The 24,121-nt window shown below is 42.8% G+C and overlaps 1 protein-coding gene across 6 annotated transcripts in view; it reads left to right on the forward strand.

Moving 5' to 3' along the window:
• HHAT (hedgehog acyltransferase) overlaps nucleotides 1-24,121 on the forward strand; it is a 328,768-nt gene that overhangs the window by 260,678 nt on the left and 43,969 nt on the right. For all 6 annotated transcript variants that reach the window (XR_015766435.1, XM_088016786.1, XM_088016784.1 and 3 more), the window contains one exon: nucleotides 12,241-12,385. Coding sequence is in view for 5 of the 6 variants with exons in the window: in XM_088016786.1 (XP_087872912.1) it covers nucleotides 12,241-12,385 (145 nt within the window). In the remaining variant the exon portion in view is untranslated. The remainder of the gene's footprint in view (nucleotides 1-12,240; nucleotides 12,386-24,121) is intronic.

Here is a 24,121-nt window from a genome sequence, read left to right on the forward strand (position 1 = left end):
ACCGTCTGGTAGAACTTGCTCATTAAGATCATCTGGGCAAGTTTTCTTTGAACATAGAGCTTTGACCACTGTTTCAGTTCTTCTGTGCTTATGCTTTTTCAGGCCATCTACTTTTTCTATGAGAATTTTAGGTAATTTATATTTTCTAGATACTTTGTTTCTTAGCTACATTATCAAATATATCGCTATATAATCTCCAAAGAGTTTTAAATTTCCTGTATATTATTACCTCTTGTTGTTTATCTGACCTTGTTTTCTTAATTGATCATACTTGCTAGCATTTATTCATTTTATTGTTCCTTCAATAAAAGTTTTTGGTTTACATCAATGAAATTTTTAAAAATTTATTGGTGTGTTAAGTTTTACAAATTTTTGTTGCTGATTTATTTTATTCCATTGTTGATGAGCTTTGCCTTCATGATAACTTTTTAGAATATATTTGTCTTCCTTTCCTGGCTTAGTTTGTATTCAGTTTGATTATGATCCACTTGTGTATGAAAATTACATATATTCATTATTCTGTATATCTGTCTGTGAGACAGGCCTAATAATTCTTTCATTGTGATAAATTATACACGACATAAAACTTACTGTTTTAACTGTTTTTAAATGTACAATTCAAAGGCATTAAATTTATTCACAATGTTGTGCAGCCATTACAACCATCAACCTCCAGAACATTTTAATCATCCCAAACAGAAACTCTTAACCTATTAAGCAATAACTTCATTTTACCTCCTTCTCCCCAGCCCCCAGGAACACTATTTTACTTTCTTTCTCTATGAATTTGATGATTCTAGGTACCACCTTTAAGTGGAATCATGTAATTTTTTTCCTTCTGACTTTTTCATTTAGCATAATGTCTTTATGATTCATCCATGTTATAGTGTGCTTCAGAATTTTTTGTCTTTTAAAGGCTGAATACTGTTCCATCCTATGTATATCACATTTTGTTTATCCATTCATCCATTGACAGACATTTGGGTTGTTTCCACCTTTTGCCTATTGTGAATAATATAGCAGTGAACACTGGTATACAAATATCTCTGTCTTTTGATTGGAGACTTTAGTCCATTTATTTTTTTAAAAAAGTTTTTATTTAAATTCTAGTTAACATCCAGTGTAATATTATTTTCAGGTGTACAATATAGTCATTCCACACTTCCACAAAACATTTAAAATAATTTTTTTAAAGATTTTATTTATTTGAGAGAGAGAGAATGAGAGAGAGAGAGAGCACATGACGGGGGGAGGGTCAGAGGGAGAAACAGACTCCCTGCTCAGCAGGGAGCCTGATGTGGGACTCGATCCAGGGACTCCAGGATCATGACCTGAACCGAAGGTAGTCGCTTAACCAACTGAGCCACCCAGGCGCCCTAAAATAATTTTTTTTAAAGATTTTATTTATTTGACAGAGAGAGAGAGACACAGTGAGAGAGGGAACACAAGCAGGGGGAGTGGGAGAGGGAGAAGCAGACTCCCCGCCAAGCAGGGAGCCCGATGCAGGAAATCCCAGGATCCTGGGATCACAACCTGAGCCGAAGGCAGACACCTAACGACTGAGCCACCCAGGCATCCCTAAAGTAATTATTGATAGATATGGACTGTTTCTATTTTGTTAATTATTTCTGACTTTTTTATTTCCTTGTTTCTCTCTTACTCTCTTTGCGATATAATAATTTTCTGTAGTGCTATGCTTTGATTCCTTTATCTTCTGTGTATCTGCTTTAGGTTTTTGCTTTGTCCTTACTGTGATGCTTACATAAAACATCTTGTAACAGTCTGTTTTAAGCTGATAACTCCGTTGAATGCAAAAGCTCAACATTTTTACACCCACCTGTTCTATGTTTTTGCTGTTACAATTTACATCTTTTACACTGTGTACCCATTAACTCATTTTTGTAGTTACTGTTATTTTTAGTACTTTTTCTTTTAACCTTTATATTAGATTTATAAATTATTTACCACCACCATTACAACATTAGAGTGTTCTGAATTTATATACTTACCCTTTCCAGTGACTTTTTTATGTTTTCCTATTACTAATTAGCATCCTTTTTTTTTTAGCTTAAAAAAATCCCTTTAACATTTATTTTAAGGCTGGTTTAGTGGTGATGAACTCCTTCAGCTTTTGTTTGGAAAACTCATTATCTCTCCCTCATTCTGAAGGACAACTCTGCCAGGTAGAGTATTCTTGGTTGGCTATGTTTTTCTTTAAGAATTTTAAGTACATTGTGCCATTCCCTTCTGGCCTGTAAAGTTTCTGCTGAAAAATTTGCTGATAGTCTTATGAGGGTTCCCTTGTATGTAACACATGGTTTTTCTTGTGTTGCATTTAAGAGTCTCCCCTTTGTCTTTATCTTTTGACAATTTAATTATAATCTGTCTCTGTGTGGGTCTCTTTAGATTTCTTATTTGGTACTTTTTAGGCTTCCTAGATCTAGATGTCTGTTTCCTTTCTCCAGGTCAGGGAAGCTTTCAGCCATTATTTTTTTGACTAAGCTTTCTTCTCCTTTCAGTCTCTCTCTTTTTCTTTCAAGACCCCTACAATATGTATATTGGTTGCTTGATGGTATCCATAAGTCCCTTAAACCATCTATACTCTTTTCATTCTTTTTTCATTTTCTTCTCTGATTGGATAAATTCCACTGACCTGTCTTTGAGTTTGCTGATTATTTATTCTACTTGACCTAGTCTGTTTTTGAATCCTTCTATTAAATTTTCAGTTCAGTTATTGTATTATTAAGCTCTGTGATTTCTGTCTGGTACTTTCTGTCTTTTTGTTGAAATTCTCACTTTGTTCATACATTACTCTCCTGGCTTTGGGGAGCATCTTAATGACTGTTATTTTAAACTCTCAATCAGGTAAAAATCACTTATCATTTTGTTAAGATCTCTTTCTGGAGATTTATCTTCTTTTTTGTTGTTTGGAACATATTCCTCTGTTTCTTCATATTTCTTGACTCTCTGTGATGGTTTCTTTGCATTATATATAAATGCCATCTCTCCCAGTCTTGACAGAGTGGTCTTTTGTAGAAGATGAACCACATCAGTCAGCCTGGCCTGAGCTTCTAATTTTTATCTCAAACCTTTGTGATTGTCCAAGTTCAAGTTACCTTCTTTGTTCTTAGTGGCCCCCTTAGTTGAAGATGTGCTAAGACCTATTAGTGTCCCATAGGGGAGGATCACAGTCAGCACCTTGATGCAATATGATTAGAATCCAGACCCTCAAACAGTAGCTGGGAGGGTATGTATTTAAACCCCTTTTCAGGGAAAAACTGGGAGGTGGGAATTTTTGCCTGCTCACCCTGTGCCAGGACTTGTAGTATGGTCTCAGGAGAGTGCTTAGGAACTGCTTGTTTGTTTACCACAGTCCTGTGGGACTTGTGAATGGAAGCCCCATTGGCTATCAGAGCCAAGCCATTGGGGGACCTATTACTTGGGCAGCAGCTGCAAAAGCTAGCATGCAGGTATGATTATAAGCTCCTTCCAGGGAGGTACTGACAACTTAGAGTGAGCTGGAGGGAAAAGGTGAGGGAGGGTCTATTAGCTTCCCAGTGTCCTGCGAGAGTCCCAGTCCTCCTTTAGATGTGTGCTAAATTAGAAGCCTGACTCTCAGGCAGCAATTTTTTATTTATTTATTTATTTATTTATTTATTTATTTATTTATTTATTTTATTTTATTTTATTTTTAAAGATTTTATTTATTTATTTGAGAAAGAGAGAGAATGAGAGATAGAGAGCACAAGAGGGAAGAGGGTCAGAGGGAGAAGCAGACTCCCCACTGAGCAGGGAACCCGATGTGGGACTTGATCCCGGGACTCCAGGATCATGACCCGAGCCGAAGGCAGTCGCTTAACCAACTGAGCCACCCAGGTGCCCAGCAATTTTTTTTTTAAAGATTTATTTATTTATTTAGGTAGAGTGAGAGAGAGAGAATGCCAGAACAGGGAGAGGGAGAGAGAATCTCAAGCAGACTCCCTGCTGAGCATGAAGCCTGATGTGGGGCTGATCTCACGACCCTGAGATCATGACCTAAGCCAAAATCAGGAGTCCGATGCTCAACTGACAGTGCCACCAAGGTGCCCCTCAGGAAGCAATTTTGAAAGTATGTAGATAGACCTCTTTCAGAGAAAGACTGCGAGTTTTTCTTGCTCCCTCAATGGTGAACTCTGTGGGGAGAGCTATAACAAGTGCTCATGTGCCCTTTAAGAACTGCTTCTTTGTTTGCTAGTCTTGCAGGTCTTGTGAACACACGCACCTTTGGTATACTGCCTGTTCCTGTGATGGGAGTCTTAAAATTTGGGGTGCTGGATGGGAGTTCAAAATTTATGTTCCTCAGGAAGAAGCCTTAAGTTGGGGGTTTTCTCCCAATTGTATGATGCTGTGCTGGGGGTGGGGTTTATGGCAAGAGTGTGTCTCAGCTTTGCCTACCTGTTAAGATGTGGGTATTTTCTCATTTGCCTAATGTGTAGGAGTTGCTCGGCTAGTTTCTGGATTTCTTTCAGTGTAAATTGCTCCATGTATAACTGTACATTCAGTGCATCCATGGGAGGAAGAGGAGTGTAGGAGCCTCTTATGGTGCCATCTTGATAGCCTCTCCTGTTCTAAGATTGTTTGCCCATTTAGGTTCCCTTGAGATTCCATATTAATTTTAAGATGAGTTTTTCTATTTTTGAAAAAAAAACATCATTGGAGTTTTGATAGGGATTGCATTGAATCTATAGATAACTTTGGGTGGTATTGTCATCTTAATAATATTAAGTATTCTAATCTATGAATATAGATGTCTTTCTTTTTCTTCTTTAAGCAATGTTTTGTAGTTTTCAGTATGTCTTTTCCCTCCTTAGTTAAATTTATTCCCAAGTATTTTATTCTTTTTGAAGCTATTGTAAATGGAATTGTTTTCCTGATCTACTTTTCAGATTGTTCATTGTTAGTGTATAGAAGTGTAGCTAATTTTTGCATGTTGCTGTTTATCTTGAAAGTTTGCTGAACTTTTTCATTAGTTGTAGCAGTGTTGTGGTTTTTTTGTTTTTGTTTTTTGTTTTTTGTGGAATCTTTAGTGCTTTCATTTCACTTGCAATCAGAGGTAAGTTTTGCTTCTGCCTTTCCAGTTTGGATGCTAGACCTATTTTTATTCACGTATTTTATATTCTTACTTTTGATCTTTTAGGTGTCATTTTCTGGGGGGATATGTTAAATCTCCTACTCTAATGGTGAATTTTAATATTTTTTTAAGTTTCAGTGTCATTTTAAGCCATATTGTTCTTGAAAATATTGAGCTCCTGAAATTGACACTTGGTCAATATCTATCAACCATTACTAAAGGAACACATGCACAAGGTACTAGTCTTTGAAGTATTTGAAGTATTTCAAGAAATAAAAACATTTCTTGAAGATCTACTTTGTATCTGACACTGAAGAGGAGATTTCATTCTAGAGGAGAGGACACATACTGCTACACAGAATGTAGCAGGGAGTTTGAAGACATTCAGTTAGAGGAATGTGTGAATGACTGTACTATATTTACTACTCTACTTATCAGTGTCTGCCTAAGACCAGTTACTTAATGTCTCTGCTCTTTGGCTCCTCCTTTGTAAAATGGGAATAATTTTTTCTACTTAGGTAGCAATATAGGTTAGCACTATATAGGTTAAGCTCCTCACATAGAGAATTTTTTTTGTATCAAAAACTGTATATCTAAAACATATAGATCGATACTGTCTATCCCATGGGTTACAGAAACACAGAAAATGCGTGGCTGACTCTGTCAGAGTTAGAGTAGCTTACATTGATCAAATGCCAATTGTGAACTAGGTATACGAGGAGCCTGAGCTTGCTCTGGACAGCACAGTTAAAAAGTGGGGCCAGAACCTGAGCATCATTTGGGCTGGTCCAAAGCTGTTGGTCTTCTGAGCTGACACTGAGCTGGAGCTTGAAGAAAGAATGAGGAGGACACATTCTCAGTAGAGAAAACAGCTTCTGCAAGAGAAGTAATGTGTAAAGTCATTTTACAGAGATGTAAAAGTGTGTGCCATGCTGGAAAAACAGTGAATAGAGCTGTGTCATTAGTAGAGTAGTAGGAGTTAAGGTTGGAAAGTAAAATGAGGTCTGATTGTAAAGGGCCTTCTTTGGATTTTAGTCTGCAAGCAATGAAGAACCACCAAAATATTTTGTGCAGTGGAGGGACATACTCAGTGTGCTTGATGAACCAGAGGGGGAAAGACCAGAGTTTAACATGCCAGTTAAGAAAGAGGCTTCTGCAAAATCCAGAGCAGAGACATGAGGACTAAAGGTAAGGGCATGTCGTTAGAAGAGCAAGAACACAGAGTAAGACAGTACTGTTGGCCATTCTAGAACTTTTAGCAGGACCTAGCTCCTCAAATATGGCTTAAGTTCTCTGATTATCCCAAGAGCCAGTTGTTTGCTTAGTTATTCGAAAGTCCTCTGAAATTCCTTCATATGCTGTGTGGATTTCGATGCTAAATTATAGCCTCTGCTGTTTTTAACCAAGCAGAATATCTAAACTGCGGAGCAGGTGACTCATCCATTTAAGCCAAACTGGCTTTATCTTTATCACTGCGATATTTGATTCCATCTCAGGCGCACGCATTGCTTAGATCTCAGGACCATGCATTGCTTAGATCTCAGGAGTAGAGATTGGAAAATTTAACTTCATTGACCAGATATATTTTGGAGCTCTGGACACTTACAAGAAGGAAGGAGGTGTTGCTTTTGGGTGCCTTCCTGTATTCATTTGGCTTGGATATACGATGCAATGGAACATTAAGAAAGTCAGGAGATTCTGTAACTTATTTAGGGTAAAGAGAGAGACAGGTGTTAAGTAATGGCTGAGCATACAGAGAGTATGCATGGGTCTTAGGTGATACAGATTGAAGGACAGAGCTCACCATGCTGGGAGCAGCATGAGAGAGAGGGGTTATTCGTGAAACACAGACTTCTAAATGGAAATGACCAGAGTGCCTTGGCAAAGGAAGCAGGGGGAGCAATGTCCTGGTGGGTTGGTACGGGATGGGACAGGGGTTCAAGTCCTCCTCCTGAGTGTTTTACTCTGGCCACCTTTCTCTTTCACAAGAGCTATAATTGTTTCTTTGGTTGTCTTTGGTCTCATCTTTATAGGCTGTGGGGTGTCTACCCTCGTTTGCTCCTCCTCGTCTCCACCAGTATCCCCCTTGCCATTTCCTTGTTCATCCTCTCTTACCCTCTGGTTACCATTTTTATTAGAAAATGAAAGACTTCAGTGATTATATGGAAGAACTGTGTCCAGCTGCTCAAACCCACCCAATTTCTTTTTTTAGCTTCTCCCCATTTAAAAATAAACAGTATCAGGTCCCACTTGCCAAGCCTTTGTCAGTCTCCAGCAGCCATTCCTCCGGCCCATCTGCTCCCCCAGATGCTCAGCCTGTCCCTCCTCCCAGCTCGGCCCCACATGCAGTCCCCCTGTGGACGAGTGTGGGCCCTACCTCACACAGCCACTGCAGCCCCACTGCGCCATCTGCTTCCCACCCTCGCAGACATTCTGAGAGTAACTTCTGACCCAGATTCCGTGGACCACGCCACCCCAGCACCCAGCTGGCTCGCCCCAGCCGAAGTCCTGTGATTTCCAGGGACAGGATGCTGACTGGAAAAGAGAGAGGAGTTTCCATAGAGATAAGAATAAACACGGGAGCTGCCACCTCACAGCAGGAAATGCAAACTAGTTTGACAATTTAGTTCTGCCCTGAGGTTTACTTTGTTTGGGTTAGTTCCTCGCCTTTGGAAGCCAGTGTCTCAGAGAGAAGTTTAAAGCACTGCTAGGCTGTCCTTCTACAATATTTCCACACCCCACCTCTTCTTTTTTCTATCAGAGAGCCCGAACTCAAACAGGACTTAGAGGTCTACCCTGGTCCTGACCTTCCCAGTGTTCTAAGGGGCTTGCTGTATCCAGGCCCAAAATCTAGTACCTTCTCTTGGGCCTGAAGAGTGGGTCATATCAACATTAACATGGAGAGAACCACCCCCTCCCCCCAACCTTTCACCGAAGTCAGAGTCCCTGAGGGAGAACGAGTCACCTGGCGTAGGAAGCCATACTTTCTGACCTGCTCCGCGTCCCATTCTTCCTCCTTCCTCTGGGTCTGTCTGAGCGGTGGGAGGGGAGGAGCCTTGGAACTGGCGCTGCACCATGCCTGTCTGTGGTTGGAAGCACAGGAGGCTCCTCTCTCAAGTTTGATGCTCCGGGGGTAGTGGGTGGGCTTGGGGGGGCGGCCACAGGGGGGCACTGTAAAGAGCACTTTCCCTGCCCTAGGATGCCTTTCTCTGGGCCCCAGGGGGGAAAGGGGGCACATTTTTGGCATTGCCCCTAATGAGGGAGGAAGGGAGGTGCTGTGCACCTATAGACCAGGAGGGAAGTTGGCTTTATAATGAATATAGAAGAAAACATTTCACCCATGCGCAAGAGACACTATTGACATTCTGGGCAGGACGGTTCCATCTCATACATTGCAGTATGTTTGCTATCCCTGGACCCTGCCTATCAAATGCCATAATTTTGATGTCCTTGAGACAGCTGAGTGCTCAGCAAGTTCTAAACATCCCCTGGGGCCCATGCCCTTCCCAGATTCTTGCTGCCAGGATATTGGATTGCCATCACTTCATCTACCTTCTGGGAAGGGACCATGACCAGACCAGTGTTCTTTTTTATTCTGTTATATTTGTGTTAAAATCAAATTCTGTTTACCGATCACTGCCTTATCTGATCAATTGGCAATTCTTATTTTTATACCTGATGACTCTTCGTTGTACACTGACTTATTTCCCCATTTGGTTCATAGTCCCTCACATAAGTTTTTCTACCAAGGGGGTTCTTAAGCACCTCAGCCATGACTAACATATGAGGCATGGTCCCTGCACATGGACAGACAGCCTGTATCCTAGATGTGAAGGACCACAAGAGTGATGACAACAATTGCTCTAGGATGTCAGAGGAGAGTGTATAAAAGAAATCAAGAGTTTAAAGTGGGAACCTTGGCCCTATGTCCCTAGACATTCAGAAAGTTGTATTTATTGATGGATCTCCCCTTGCCCATGTGACTTTTTCCCTCCTAGGACCCCTAAGTATGGAATCTACATCTAGAGTATAAACCAGTGGCTGAGGCCAGATGGTTTCCAAGGTAGAGAGAGAACCTCAAGTGTCAAAACTGTCACCATCTATAGTGCATCCAGGGAATCCGAAGAGGAGAGATGAATTACAGCTGAGATTCGTATCTCCTTTGCTGTTAATATTAATCATGGGTTATCCACACAGGCCCCCTTTTTGCTCCTGGTTGCCTTATCATTCTGCTCTCCCACTGATACACAGTGAAGAGAAGTAATGCTCAGTCAAGTTTGCCGCTTGTTGGCAAGGCTAATTTTGTCAGTTCAGAGAATGGGGCTATTAGTTAAATCAGGTTTTTGGATTATCTTTATCATCACCTACTTTGTCCCCCACCTGCTCCTCCTGGGGGGTAATCAAGAACTGCCTGTGAGCATCTTGATTTCTCCTTTATATCTTTCTAGTTCATTGATTCCAACAGCCTACACCTTTAATGTTCTAGCTTAGTTTTTACAGAATTAACTCTTTATAAAAATTGAATTGTAGCCCTTCATTTCTGATCTTAGATGTCCTCCCTTGTCCTGAGAGCAGAGGCTCCTTCATATTTGCTATGATTCTGACTTTTCTTTTCCTAAGCAGAAATAGGAATTTATTGAATCATGTAGCCAGGTAATCACAGAAGCAAAGGAAGACCCATTGAAACTAGGGCCTCAGGTGCTGGAAAGAGGAGCCCTGTGTCTCAAGCACTCTCTCCCCTTCGTCTCCTCCCTTAACTCTGCCCCTTGCCCCTCAGCTCTGCCTCCAACTAGCCTGGCCCTTGCCCCAAACCAGGTCACCTGGCACCACAGCCCTGCTTAGAAGTCCAATGCAAAGAATGTTTTCCTCTCTCGGTATCTCTCAGTCGATTATTTAATAATTGTAATCATTTCCTGTAGAAAGAAAGCCACTCTGAGCTTAACCAAGCTATGTGCATTCTCTGTCACTGACATTAATATGGAAAAGATTGCATGGGGCCTTTGAATTCCCCTAACAGGATATAAGGTTGGAGGACACGGATGAGGTTAGAACAGAAGTGGTAAAACATCTGATTCACCGGGTCCCTTAGAAATCAAACGTGTTATCAATGGTCCTATACCTAGAGAGAATTATTTGGACACATTTATGCCAATTACAGCAATTTATATTTTATGAGTTATTATTCTGGATTTTTTCCCCGTCTCCCTGCTTCCTCTCACCCTGTTTCCCAAGTTACTGCTAATTGAGTCAGTAATACCCAGAAAATATCTTCTCCTGCTCTAAAAAATGGAAACCAGTAGATTAATGTCTCCTTATTCTCAGAGGTGAAGAGTACTGAGTTACAAGCCTGCTTCGTCACCATTTCTCTTTCATTACCAGTTTTTATACTGTGTGTTATCTCTTATATGGTCTTGCTTGATAGTATCCCCTGTATGTGCTTGTGACCTCTTAGAACAAGGGAGAGACTAGAGGTCATCTTGTCTGGTAGCCTCTAACCAGGGACATGTCAGCATCATCTGAGAGCTTTCTAGAACAATCATGTCCAAGCAGATGACTCAGGCAGTGCCTACTACACAGCTTGTCCATGAGAAGGCCACACTTTCACATATGGTGGCAGTAAAACCATGCTCCAAGGTGATGCTGGAGGAGAAGGCCACGGATGGGGAGGTATATGGTAGCAGTGGTATCTGAGCATATAGAATAGAAGCTGGGACTGGCAGGAGAGAAAAAGGAGAGGGGGTCAGAAATTCATTTCTCTAGGTTTCCAGAGGACACTGACCAAGGCTTATACAGTAGCCCCAGATGATCCATAGCAGGGTACTCAGAACTAAGTAAGCCCCCTGCTGGAGACACTCTGTAGCTTAATCCTTTTTTGCCCATTAGGAATTTGGGTAATTCACATTTCTATTTTTTTTTAAGATTTATTTATTTATTTGAGAGAGAGAGAGAGAGAGAGCTGGGATGGGAAGGGCAGAGAGAGACAGAAAATCCAAGCAGACTCCCAACTGAACGTGGAGCCTGATGCAGGGCTGGATCTCGCAACCCTGAGATCATGACCTGAGCCGAAATCAAGAGTTGGGTGCTTAACTGATTGAGCCACCCAGGCGTTCCCAGATTCCTGTTTATAATTGGAGCACGGCTGAAATCAGGATGCAAGTGACCCCAGAGATGTGTAGGTTTCAGAAGGATATTCAGGAATGATCTCTAGACCCTTTGCTCTGTCTTTTTTCCCTGTCTTTGGATTAGCCTGAGGTATTTGTCAGAAACCCTGGGGCCCTTTGGCCCGGTGGTTGCACTGTACCTGGTTCTCATGCTGCATGTGCAGACCCGAAGGACAGTGCCTGCAGGTGTACTGACAGCGCTCATACACTCCGGGCGCAGCGCTGTGATCTCACTCGGTAAGGCCAGCAGAATGGTCAGTGCCAAGAAATAAAGACTTTGCTTGTTTTATGCAATCCCCAAGAAGACATTAAAAGGGGAGGAAAAAGTGCAGTGAAGACCTCAGATGGATGGACAGAATTCTTTACCATCAATGTTGGAAACCACCTCTCCATTTCCCGCATATTCAGGTGCTGTGGCAGGTGACCATCGTGTGACCCTGCTACAGGCTCACTTCCAGTGGGGTGTGTCCCCTGAACTCTGATTCCAGGAAGGAGGGCGGCTTGTGCTGATTCTCCTGCACCCTCTGAATGGGACTCCTCCTAATAGTGGGTCAGACTGACGGGGTGGCTTCCCAGAGTCACGTTAACGGGCCCAGAAGATCACCCTGAGCTTGACCTCATGACATGGAGCTGTGCTGGTCATCAGGGAGAGTTCTCGTACCTGTAGGTTTGCAGAGAACATGTGGGGGCATTCCAGCCAAATCTGAACTAGCGTCAGTGCTCGTGTCACACGTCAGGGGGAGCCCACTCCCGTTTGGCAGGAGGAAGCAACAAGTTGGGGGCGAGTTGCTTCTTTCCTTAGACCAGAGTGCACGTGCAGCGGGAATAAAGGTTTTGGGAGCAGCCCCAGTCCCGCCCTCGCTCAGGCTCCAGGGTGGGTGTCCCGGGCAGGTGTCTGACAGGGGCCGGGCGGCACCTCAGCGCTGTTTCTTCGCCACCAGGATGACACATCGCCCGTGTTCCCCGCAGGTCCAGTTCCTCTCCCCGCGAGCCCGCCGCCGATTCCACGCCGCCCTGGCATCCTGTTCCACCTCCATGCTGATCCTGTCCAACCTAGTGTTTCTCGGGGGCAGTCAAGTGGGGAAGATCTACTGGAACAGGATCTTCATACAAGGTAAATTGCCCAGCAGTGCCATTTTCAGTCAACTTCTTTTCCACGTATGCTCTTGGTACCTTGAATGGATTTAGGGGGAGGCGTTCATTGTTCATGGTATGTGACCCTTGAAGTGCCGCCCAGAAACAGTTCCCTGCGTTGAGCTGTGACTTTCAGGGTCCCCTCCTTTGCCATACCTCTGATCCATCACATGCAGCACGGAACCTTACAACGTACTATCCCAACTCTCCCAAACTCTACCTTTGCCTTCTGCTAAGGTAGTGCTCCGGTTTTTAAAATGTTTCCTAATCTTCCTTCCTCATTATCCCAGCCTTCAGTATACTGCAGAGTCTGTTTCATTTCCACTCTCAACATCCCGCCAGGGAAGGTGCTAGAAGCCCCGCTGTGTTCCCTTGCAGTGTGGGTGTGGCGCCTGGGTTTGCCAGGCTCTTTGTTGTTGTGGATGTTTTTGTCTGAGTGCTGGGATGCCAGCAGTACTGGTCGACCCCGTGTTTACTGTGCAGTAAGTGGCGTGTCCCCGTGTCTACTGCAAAGCCACACCCACAGCAGGTAAAATGCTAGTCTGTGGGAACTACTGTGAAAACGTTGCATTAACAATCAAGCGTCATTTATTTATGGGCGCAGTTCCTCGGGCTGGAACTAAGAGTTCTGTCACAGCCTTAAAAGAATGGGGAGAGTGGGAGCTGCTAACAGTGCCCGTTGCCAGTTCCCTGGATGTGAAGAGCAAGGGTCCCCTGTTCTGTTTCCCTGACCAGCAGCGTGGTTTTGTGCCTTTGGTTTGGGAAGTTTGGCCAAGCGGCAATGATGCGACTGCACTGCCAGGCTATCATCTCTACGTCTGGGTCCCTGAGGGGCCGGCGATGCTTTCGCTGCAGCTTTTTTCATACCAGAAATAACCCCAGTACAGCTGTGCAATCCCAGAATGCCAGGTCACAAGTCTAAAGTGTGCCAGCTCGGGGGGAGCCAGACTCACAGGGGTCACGAGAGAGCCCTGCTCCGCTTTCCTCTCGTCATTACAAAGTCCTCTTTGATCTTGCTTTCTGAGAAATGTCTTAGCCAATGGTTCCTGAAAAGACAATGTGCTTTTTAAGTGGAAGCTGTCCTTTAATAAAGATGGAAGCAAATGGGGTGCAGAGGATCTAAAGATAAAAAGCACCCCTCATTGTGGGCAGTAGTGTCCTACTTTTCTTGCCTTCAACCATGGTACGTAGCATGATGCCAAGAACACTGGGACTTGGGGAGAAAATGCTGACTCGGGGTTTGCTGGTCATATGAGCGAGAAGGCTCCGAGCTTTGCTTCCGGAAATCAAACATCAGGTGTTTGCTACTTCCAAGGCACTGAGAATAGAGGATTAAAAAGAGAAGCACCCACACATGTAGGAGCCAAACGTGCAAACAGAAATGTGCTACAGACTGAGGTAATATTGTGCCGGATGCGTGAGTGAATTGCTAGAGGTCACAGGACAGAGTGGCTTATCTTCCCACGAAAGTTGGATCTCACAGAAGAGGTAGCATTGGAATTGGAGTTTTGGGCATTCAGTAGGAACTTGCCAGGTGGAGAAGGTGGGTATATGGGGGTAATGAGCACTAGCTTCTGTGTCAGATCATTCTAAACTCTCAGTGATCTTTCCCCATAGAAGTTTGTTTTTATCACAGTTCAGTGCAAGACCAGTGGCTTTCTCTAGGCAGTGACTCTAGGACCTAGAATATTTCTATTTTGATTCTCTGCTGTCTTGTGCTGGCCTCATGGAGGGAACGAGAACACAGGGATAGTGCACAAGTACTAAATACCCCTGCCAGCAGTACCACACGGCATTTCTGCTCATGTTCCACTGGCCAGAGTGAGTCATGTGACTGACCCAAGTGCAAGGTAGGGAGATGTGGGGAAGTACACAGACATTAGTAGGTTATGGCTCGGGAGGAGAGGACATGAGGCAACCTGGAGATGCCCAAGAGGCAGTTAAAAATATGAGTTAGACCATGAAAAACAGTATGGAGTTTCATCAAAAAATTAAAATAGACATACCATATGATCCAGAAATTCCACTACTGGAAAGTTACCGAAAGAAAATGAAAACACTAGTTGGAGAAGATAGGTGCACCCTTATATTCATTGCAGCATTATTTACAATCGCCAAGCTATGGAAGCGACCTAAGTGTCCATCAGTAGATGAGTGGATAAAAAGATGTACATATACATAATGGAATATTACTCGGCCATAAAAAAGTCGTCTTGCTATTTGTGACATGGCTTGACCTAGAGGGTATCATGCGAAGTGAAATAAATCAGACGAGGAAGGGCAATATGATTTCACTTATATGTAGAATCTGAAAAAACAAAATAAACAAAACCAGAAGCAGACTTGTAAATGCAGAGAACAAACTGGTGGTTGCCACAGGCTGTGGGGGGATGGGCAAAATAGGTGATGGGGATGAAGAGGTACAAACTTTCAGTTATGAAATAAGTAAGTCACAGAGATGAAAGAAAAGTACAGCATAGGGAATATAGTTAATATATATTATAATAATGTCATATGGTGACAGATGGTAACTATACTTACTGTGGTGAGCATAGCATAATGTACAGAATTGTTGAATGACTACGTTGTGCATTTGAAGCTAATATAACATTGTATGGCAACTGTACTTCAATAACAAAATCTTTTTTTAAATGTGACTTGCAATTGGGGTGGGTGGAACTAGGAGCTGTGGGATAAAGGCAGGTGAGGTGATGGGAGTGGATACAGTTAGCCAGGGAGCAGGCACAGAGTGAGAAGAGAACAGAGTGGGAGGTGGCTTCTGAGCATGTGGGCATTTAAAGGGGCAGAGGAAAGATAGTAGCTAGAAGATGTTCTTTCTGTTTCTCAAAGGCATCAAGATCAAAGCATGATTTGCCCTGCACCCTGTGGAGCTAACATCTGGCACACAGGAGTCAGGGCTCTGAGAAAATCGGTCTGCTTCTGCCGAGGTGGGCCCATGACTGGATCTATGTTGTATCCTTGGAGCCAGGTGCCTGAGTCCTGGAGACCAAATTTCTAAATATGGAGGGCTCTGTGCAAGCATTTGTCTCTGGGTTCTCAGGCCAGGGAAGCTCAGCTGAGAAGGCATTTACTGTGTCAGAGATTCTTTTTCAGTCATCCTGATCCCATCTTCACCGATCTGTCCCCTGGGCCTCCTGAGTCAGGGAATGTCTACTGGGAATTTGACCGTTGCCTCACTTGTCTGTTCCCCACTGTGGGTCTTTGAATTTCAGTATCTCCTGGAGGAAAGTAAACCAGATGGTGCCAAATCCCCCATCCTTAAGGACTCTGGATTTCTCTTCATAACTAATTTGATTGACCTGATAGAAGATCAGTATGAATGTTCATGTTTGGGTACCAAAAATACTAATGAGCTTATAGGATCTTTCCTCATACTCTGCTGGGGTGTTATATTAGCTTTCTAAAAATTAAAAAAAAAAATCTGAATTCTGAAACTCCTCTGACCCCAACGGTTTCAGATACGGGATTGCTGTCCTGTACATGTAGCTGCTGATGAATGAACTGGGACTCTAACACTGTGGTTGTCTCTGGCCACTTCCTTCAGCCACATGGAACCTGCTGTTCCAAGACCCACCTCTGCTCACTGAGGAACATGCAGTGGAGTGAGTGAGGGGATGGGGAGTTCAAGCTCATATTAGATTCCCAGGTTTAATGGGAAGGTGGCCCTTCCCTAGGGGATAACCACCCTGGTCCCTGTGCACCTTGATCCTTGAGGGGCTGGGACCTGCTGTGATGACAGGTGGTAGCAGGGGTCCCTCTAACAGATCTTGCCTTGGTGAGTCCAGGAAGAGCAGGGAGAGGACAGCCAGGTGTCTGAGGATGGGGATTATAGAAGACGTTGCAGATTCCAACCCTCCCTCCCATACAGGGCAGGGGCTGAGAGGATACAGCTTCGCTAGTTATCAGGGAGCCTCTTTACTGCATCATTGATGTCCCTGGAAGCATCTCATGATTAGCCTGGAGGATTTGTCTTAAGACCACTGCCTCCATATCTCGGCACAGATCTGTTTGCTTTAAGCTACAAAGCTTGTGTTAGTAGTGTATGTAAAAATCTCTAGCCTGGTCTCTATGGGGTTGGTGATACCAGCCTGTAAAACCAGACCCTTCCCTTTCTGCTCTGCACACTGCCCTGCTGCCCAGGACAGTGGACCATTCCAGCCAAGGGATGGGAATGCTAAGCGGCCCTCTGAGGGCTCTGGGATGCATCACACACAAATCATTTTGATCAAGTGTTTTTTTCTGCTGCAGAGGTTGGAGAAGTAATATTCAATTAATTGTGGAAAATAAGAATCTGTATCTTTGCCTTAAAAAAAAGTCCCCAAATTTGTGCTATTGAAATTTACTTCCAGCAGCTTGAGGAATTTGAATGTTTGGGCCTCAGGTATTTAAGGAGGTTAGCTGGATCCAGGGATCTGAGAAGGATGTACTCTGGGGATTTGGTCCCTAGGCCTGCTCTTGGAGGGACCCTGCTGTGTGATGCTTTGCAGAGGCAAACTCAGGTTGCTTCTTACATAACTCTGGCTTTCAAAAGCATTTGTTTTTGTTTTTATTTTTGTTTTTTTTTTAAGATTTTATTTAGTCATTTGACAGAGAGAGACACAGCGAGAGAGGGAACACAAGCGGGGGTGGGGGTGGTTTGGGAGAGGGAGAAGCAGGCTTCCCGCTGAGCAGGGAGCCCGATGCGGGGCTCCATCCCAGGACCCTGGGATCATGACCTGAGCCAAAGGCAGATGCTTAATGACTGAGCCACCCAGGCTCCCCTCAAAAGCATTTGTTGATGGCAAGAGCTCTCTCATGTCTGCCTTATCCTTGATGTTGAAGTGTAAGTTCGTTTCCTGAACAGGCAGATGATGACTGCTCTGTAACTCAGAAATATGAGTGAGTTATAACTCTCAAGTCTGCAAGACGAAGCTCCATAAACCAGTTGTGTCTCAAGCATCCTCGCAGTGCCCTGTAGTCCTGTCACAGTAGGGGAGAAAATGTATTCAGCAGGGCTCAGTAGACTTTGGGAATATATCTGGCCTTGAGGAGGCCGAGGGCTTTATTAGTGTTGTTTGGGTGCAGGGTGGCATTCCTTCTGGAAAGACCATCCACTTTTGTTAGCAGTAGGCAGGGGCTCTATAAAAAAGGTACTTAATCATTTCCCAAGAAGTGGGTTTTGCAGTGCCAGGAGTTTGGTAGGGACATGGCGTCTAACCAAAATTTTCCTGCCTAACTTCTCATTACGCACACACACACACACACACTCACACACTCCCTCCTCTTATTGCCTGATCTAGTTTGACAAACATACACCAGACATTTTCCTGCCTGACTTCTCATCGCGCGCACGCGCGCGCGCGCGCGCACACACACACACACACACACACACACACTCCCTCCTCTTGTTGCCTGATCTAGTTTGGCAAACCCCATCTCAGCACTTAACTCCTGGAGTGGCCCCATGCCAAGGCAAGGAGAATTTGGTTCTTTTCCCTCCAGATTACAATGAGAGAGGAACTAGTAATTTTTTAATGCAGGTCAGAACCTTTACACTCCCCATATTCACTTACTATTTCTAGCTGAGAGAGGAGAAAGTATATTTTCTTCCTGATTACTAGCTTGTCCAGACAGTTTATTTTTCTCCTGACTCAAATGGCTCCCGACAGGCATTTTATTTAAAGCTGAACTGGGGTATCACACTGGAAATTCAGGAAGGCTGTGGTTAAATAGAAGCTCATTCCCCTCACATCTTGTTAAGTTCTTGGGACTAAGATTTCATTTTTGATGAGAGAAGACAGAGGGCAGTCGTCATTGTCTCAGGGGCCTTCCCTTGTGATTACATTGTCTCGCTGTCTTCAGGAGCCTTTACCTTCAAAGGAAGTTTCTTTTGCTCCGATTGATTCTGCTTCTGCCTCACTGGATCCTCTGCAAGTTCTAGAAGAGTTAGAGGAACAGGAGATTCCCACCCATTGTACTAGTGGTAAAGTTGATATGTAGAGATAGGTTATACGGTTTATCCATGGTTACACATTGGTCCATTTATGGCCATTCTTGGAATCTGAATTTCAAGACTTTCAGAGGTCTTGGTTTCTTTCTTTCTTTCTTTCTTTTTTTTTTTTTTTAAAGACTTTATTTATTTATTTATTTGCCAGAGAGAGAGAGAGAGCACAAGCAGGGGGAGCGGCAGAGGCAGAGGGAGAAGCAGGCTTCCCACTGAGCAGGGAGCCCAATGTGGGACTTGATCCCAGGACCCTGGGACCATGACCTGAGCCGAAGGCAGACACTCAATCGTCTGAGCCACCCAGGCACCCCAGAGGTCTTGGTTTCTTCTTTACTCTATGCCATGTGGTCACCCAGATGGCTTGGGCATGGGTACTTCAGGCCAATTCACTAGGTATAGGACACGAGAAATAGTGAGTGGGCATTCTTATCCAGCAGTGCCCCTGGGGTTATGTTAAAGCTGAGAAAATTTCTAAAATATCTAGAAAGGAATTTGAATCATAGTACATTTAAATACTACTTTCTGTGAGGTTGTGGGAAACTTTTTCCTGTTAACTAGGAGTTTCTGTGAATTCATTTGGAAAGAGTTTTATGGATATGGGAGCACTTTAAACTGGTCTTTAAATAGAATATCACGTAAAGACTAGTAGAACTTAGACACCATTAATCAAATAAAAACCATTTTGATTTTTTACTATTTTATTAGCATGTAATATTTGAAGTCTCTACCTCACACTGGCTCCAATCTACCTGCCCTCTATCATATATGTGCGGGGTGATATTCAGAAGTATATTACAATCAAATCATTATGTTATTTAGCTTAAAGTAATATAATATATTGCCTATCATATCTCAATAAAACTGGGGGGAAAGGGAAAAAAGTATATTACAAATATGTTAATAGAAATTAAAATCAAACCAAAATAATTTTTTTGGTCAGTCATTTAATTGTTATGTTAATCATAATACATTACATCATTAGTTTTTGATGTAGTGTTCCATGATTCATTGTTTGTGCATAACACCCAGTGCACCACGCAGAACGTGCCCTCTTTAATACCCATCACCAGGCTAACCTATCCCCCCACCCCCCTCCCCTCTAGAACCCTCAGTTTGTTTTTCAGAGTCCATCATCTCTCATGGTTCATCTCCCCCTCCGATTTACTCCCCTTCATTCTTCCCCTCCTGCTATCTTCTTCTTTTTTTTTTTTCTTAACATATATTGCATTATTTGTCTCAGAGGTACAGATCTGTGATTCAACAGTCTTGCACAATTCACAGCGCTCACCGTAGCACATACCCTCCCCAATGTCTGTCGCCCAGCCACCTCATCCCTCCCACCCCCCACCACTCCAGCAACCCTCAGTTTGTTTCCTGAGATTAAGAATTCCTCATATCAGTGAGGTCATATGATACATGTCTTTCTCTGGTTGACTTATTTCACTCAGCATAACACCCTCCAGATCCATCCACGTCATTGCAAATGGCAAGATCTCATTCCTTTTGATGGCTGCATAATATTCCATTGTGTATATATACATCTTTATCCATTCATCTGTCAATGGGCATCTTGGCTCTTTTCACAGTTCAAACCAAAATAATTTTAAATATTTAAGTAAGTCCCTTTATTCTCTAATTGTGTATCTAGTTGCTTGCCACATGGTATATATTCACTACATACAAGGGTATCTGCAGCAGGATTCCCAGACCTGTACTCTAAGGACCACACCAGGAAATCACTTGGGATTTCAGTGCATGTGTGGTTTCTGAAATGAACCACACATCCTAGAATGTATGTTATTAATTTATTTGACTGCTTATCACAGTTACTATAATACCTTCTGCTACGGGTGCAAGAAGAGTTCAGCCCCCGCTGGGCCAGCACATGCCAGATGAGGATAAAAGGGGAGTGCCCTGCTGTCTACCCACTGCTTCTGGAACTAGTGCAAAGATAAAGTCTGAAATGGTAACTATTCTAGTCTTTATCACATACCAGTAGCCAAGACACCCTTTTTCCCATACTGCCTCCACCAGTCACTACTGAGCATTTGTTAAAAGTATTAAAAATTAAGTATTATGTAATGTGGGATTCAGTAACATTTTGTAACAGGAGGAAATTCAGCAAGAACTGTCATCACCAGGTGTCTCAGCTTCGGGATAAATTCTTTTGTGCAGCAGGACCCATTGTTGGGTTTGTTTCCATTTACCGCTGCACTGGGCACTGACCACCTGCTTTATGCCACGACCTGCATTTATTTCCTGTGGTTGCTGTAACCAGTCATGACAAACTTGATGGCTTAAAGCAATATAAGTTTATCTCTCGCTGTTCTGGAGGCCAGAAATCTGAATTCAGTTTGCTGGACCAAAGTCAAAGTGTTGGCAAGACTGGTTTCTCCTGGAGGCTCTAGAGTAGAATCTGTTTCCAGCTTCCAGAGGCCACCTATATCCCTTGGCTCATGGTTGACCTTTCTCCTCTTCTAATTATTCCCTCTGTCCCTCTATTTCCATCCTCAGTGTGCCTTCTGTCTGATTCCTCGTGTCTTTTTTATAAGGAACTCATGGTTACACCGGGCCCACCTGGAAAATCCAGGATAATCTTCCCATATCACGATCCTTAACTTGATCACATCTGCAAAGTCCCTTTTGCCAAGTAAGGTGGCCTTCGTGGGTTTCAGAGATGAGGGCATGGTCATCTTTGGAGGAGCCGTTATTTATTCTGGAACAGCACAATAAGGTAATGACTGTGATCAAACAGGACATCCGTTCTGTGGCACCACTGTGATAGATTCTTCCTAAAGAGCTTTGATTATAAAATAGCAAATTGGATATGCCACTAGCTTCATTAAAATGAGAATCAGCCTGTAAAAAGAAATGGTACTTGAATTTCACGGAAGTATGCATGTGAGGTTTGTTATCTTGAGGGTATTTAGAAAGTCATATTTAGGGGAAAACTACAGCTTCGCCTGCTCAGCTCAGTTCCCCCATTCTTTGGGAACAAAGCTCTCCCATCCCATTCTCAATCTGTGCCATTCTGCTGGGGCACACCCTGCACCTGAGATCTTGGGTTCAGAATGTGACCGAGACTGGCCAGTCAGTGTGGCCCATCTCCCCATGCAGAGAAATTCCAGAGTTTCTGTTGGAACTGTCAGGAAAGAAAAACGTTCTTTCCTTTGGGGTTGTGGAGGAGTCAGAACATTGGGCTGGAGCTGGGGCAGCCCTCTTGCCACCACCAGGGGGAGCCAAGTAGCAAGAAAAGCCAACTCCAAGGAAAACAGAGCTGCATGTTGGATGCTATAGTTTTGAGATGACCGACCGCCACGTATTTTTTTGCCCCTAGCTCCAGGAGTTCTTGAAGCTAACATATCTGTGTACTTTCCAGTTATAGGAATTTATTTTTGTTTACTTTTTTTTTACTCAACTCATGTTGGCAGACAGTTCTCCAGGGTTCTCTTGTGTTTGTGCATATCTTTTGACTCTCTTTCAGGCCATATTTCCAAGAATAACTTGTATAACAAATATCTCTAGAAGATGGAAACCATATCTTTCTCCAAAGTAAAGGGTCTTTGTTTACCATCCAGTATAATAAATATAACAATTCAGTATAATAAAGATAATATCTTTCTCTGGGACAAGGTCAGGCAGGTTTACTGCTCGTTATAAAATATTTGGATTTCCTAAGCCTGGGTTTATCTCCTGTGAATACCTTACTGCCTGTGCAGGCATCGCCTGGCTCTCTTTGCATTGCATTGTGGGATGAGGGGCTCAGGAAAATGGCACAAATGCTCTGGCTACTGTTATTGCTGTGAGTAATAAAGTCCTTCGTCTCTGACCCAAGAGTCTTGTGTCTTCTGCCAGCATCCTGAAATTGTGACAAGCTAATTTGTTGTTTGCAAGTAGGGTAAAATCTCAGACCCTTCACTGACTGACAGTCCAGTTTGGTTGGGTTTCTGTCACTTATAACCAAAAGCAGCCTGATTAATGTAGATTAACCTAAAAAATGTAGGTAGAACATACCAGTCTGACAGGTTCTTAAGGGAAGGATACTTGGGGAGATTCTTGTATACTGAATCATTTTTTTCATAGAACCAGTTTTGGGTTCTGTACTTCCTAATACAGAAACTTGGAAAAATTGTATACCCTGTTATGCTTTTTAATGTGGGCATCTAAATTCTTCTGTTATAAATTTAAATAAATATAAAAGATCTCATTTTTGCCATAATATGAATATCGATATTTAAAAATAAAACAGATACCTTTAAATAGCATAGATTGTAAATAATTTAGTGATTTACTATCCACCATCATCCTTTTAAAATGTATATGGGCAAGACCTTCTTTCACAGTGATATTTCCTTGATCTATTTGTATTTTATTTCTCCCACAGAATTTTGTCTTGTTTAAATGTTTCTTCTTTTTTTGGGTATCTTCTCTGTAGCCTTGTTGTGTTGTTTGCTTTTTGATTACCATAAGGCTAGAAACGTAAACATTTCTCCTAGACTGAGTCATTATTACTATTATTATTAGTGCACAACTCAGAGTACAAAAATGATAACAGTAACAAGTAATTATTACCTAAAATGTAAAATTTTATTAGAAATGCATTTCTGTTGAGGTGAATAATGTAAGAATTTGTGGTTGAGTAAAGGAGTTTTGTAATTATTCCTTTATTTTGTCCCTCTGTTTTCAAGCTTTTTATTAAAATATGGCCCAGAAACATGCATATAAGAATTTTCTCTAAGTGAACCCACATGTGTGACTGGTGCCTAGAGGTCCCTTCTTATGACTCTACAAATTACTACCTGCCCTTAGGTGACTATCCTGGCTTCTAAATGCACATCTTTTTGTTACAGAGCTTGTTTCTTTTTAAAATATGTATATAAATAGAATCACATACTATGTATTCTTTTGTGTCTAGCTTCTTTGGCTCAATATCATGTTGAGAGATTCATCCATATTTTTGAGGGTGGTTATAGATTTTTCCTGCTTAGTACTGTAAAGTATGCCATTGTGTGAACATGTTACAATTCGTTTCTCCATTCTGTTGTTGATGAACATAGCAGCTATTAGCTCCTCTGATCAGATTGATGACCTGTGGTGAAACTGTGTACACATTTTGTTGGGTGTACCCCAGAGAATGGGATTGCTCTATCACACACTATACGTACATTTCACAGCATGTTGTACCAATTCCCTTGAGGGTTTTACACCCTGGAACAATATCCTGAGGTAACATAAGGATGGGGGGGGGGGTAGCTTACCTTTCCTTTGTAAGGTGGGATAAAGGATATGAGAGAAGAAGGGAAAAGGAGAACCTTAACCTTAGGTTAATTTTTAAAGAAAAATGTGTGTATTTATATTTATATTTATGTGTGTGTGTCTATATATGGAATTGAGGATCTGGAAATTCATTCTTCTAAAGTTATCCATGTTGTTTATACTTTGAAAGTCCTGCTATAACTCACGGTGAAGAGTAGTGCCCTATAGGGGAAAGAAGGTCACTGTTCCATGTCCCACTCCATAGTCTTTATTCCCGCCCAAAGGAAAGGAGTGTTGATCTGGACTGGACCCTGGTTGTTGGGGTGAGCATGTATCATTTAGCCACTGCTGTGTAACAAACCACCACAGTTTAAAGGAAGAAGTATTTATTTAGCTCATGAGTCTGTGTCAGTCTGGGGACTGGCTGGTCTCGGACAGCCTCGGGCCTACATGTGT

This window comes from Eumetopias jubatus, unplaced genomic scaffold (assembly GCF_037043125.1).
Source record: "Eumetopias jubatus isolate StellerSeaLion01/CBP00866 unplaced genomic scaffold, mEumJub1_p1.0 scaffold_12, whole genome shotgun sequence".
Lineage (NCBI taxonomy): Eukaryota > Metazoa > Chordata > Mammalia > Carnivora > Otariidae > Eumetopias > Eumetopias jubatus.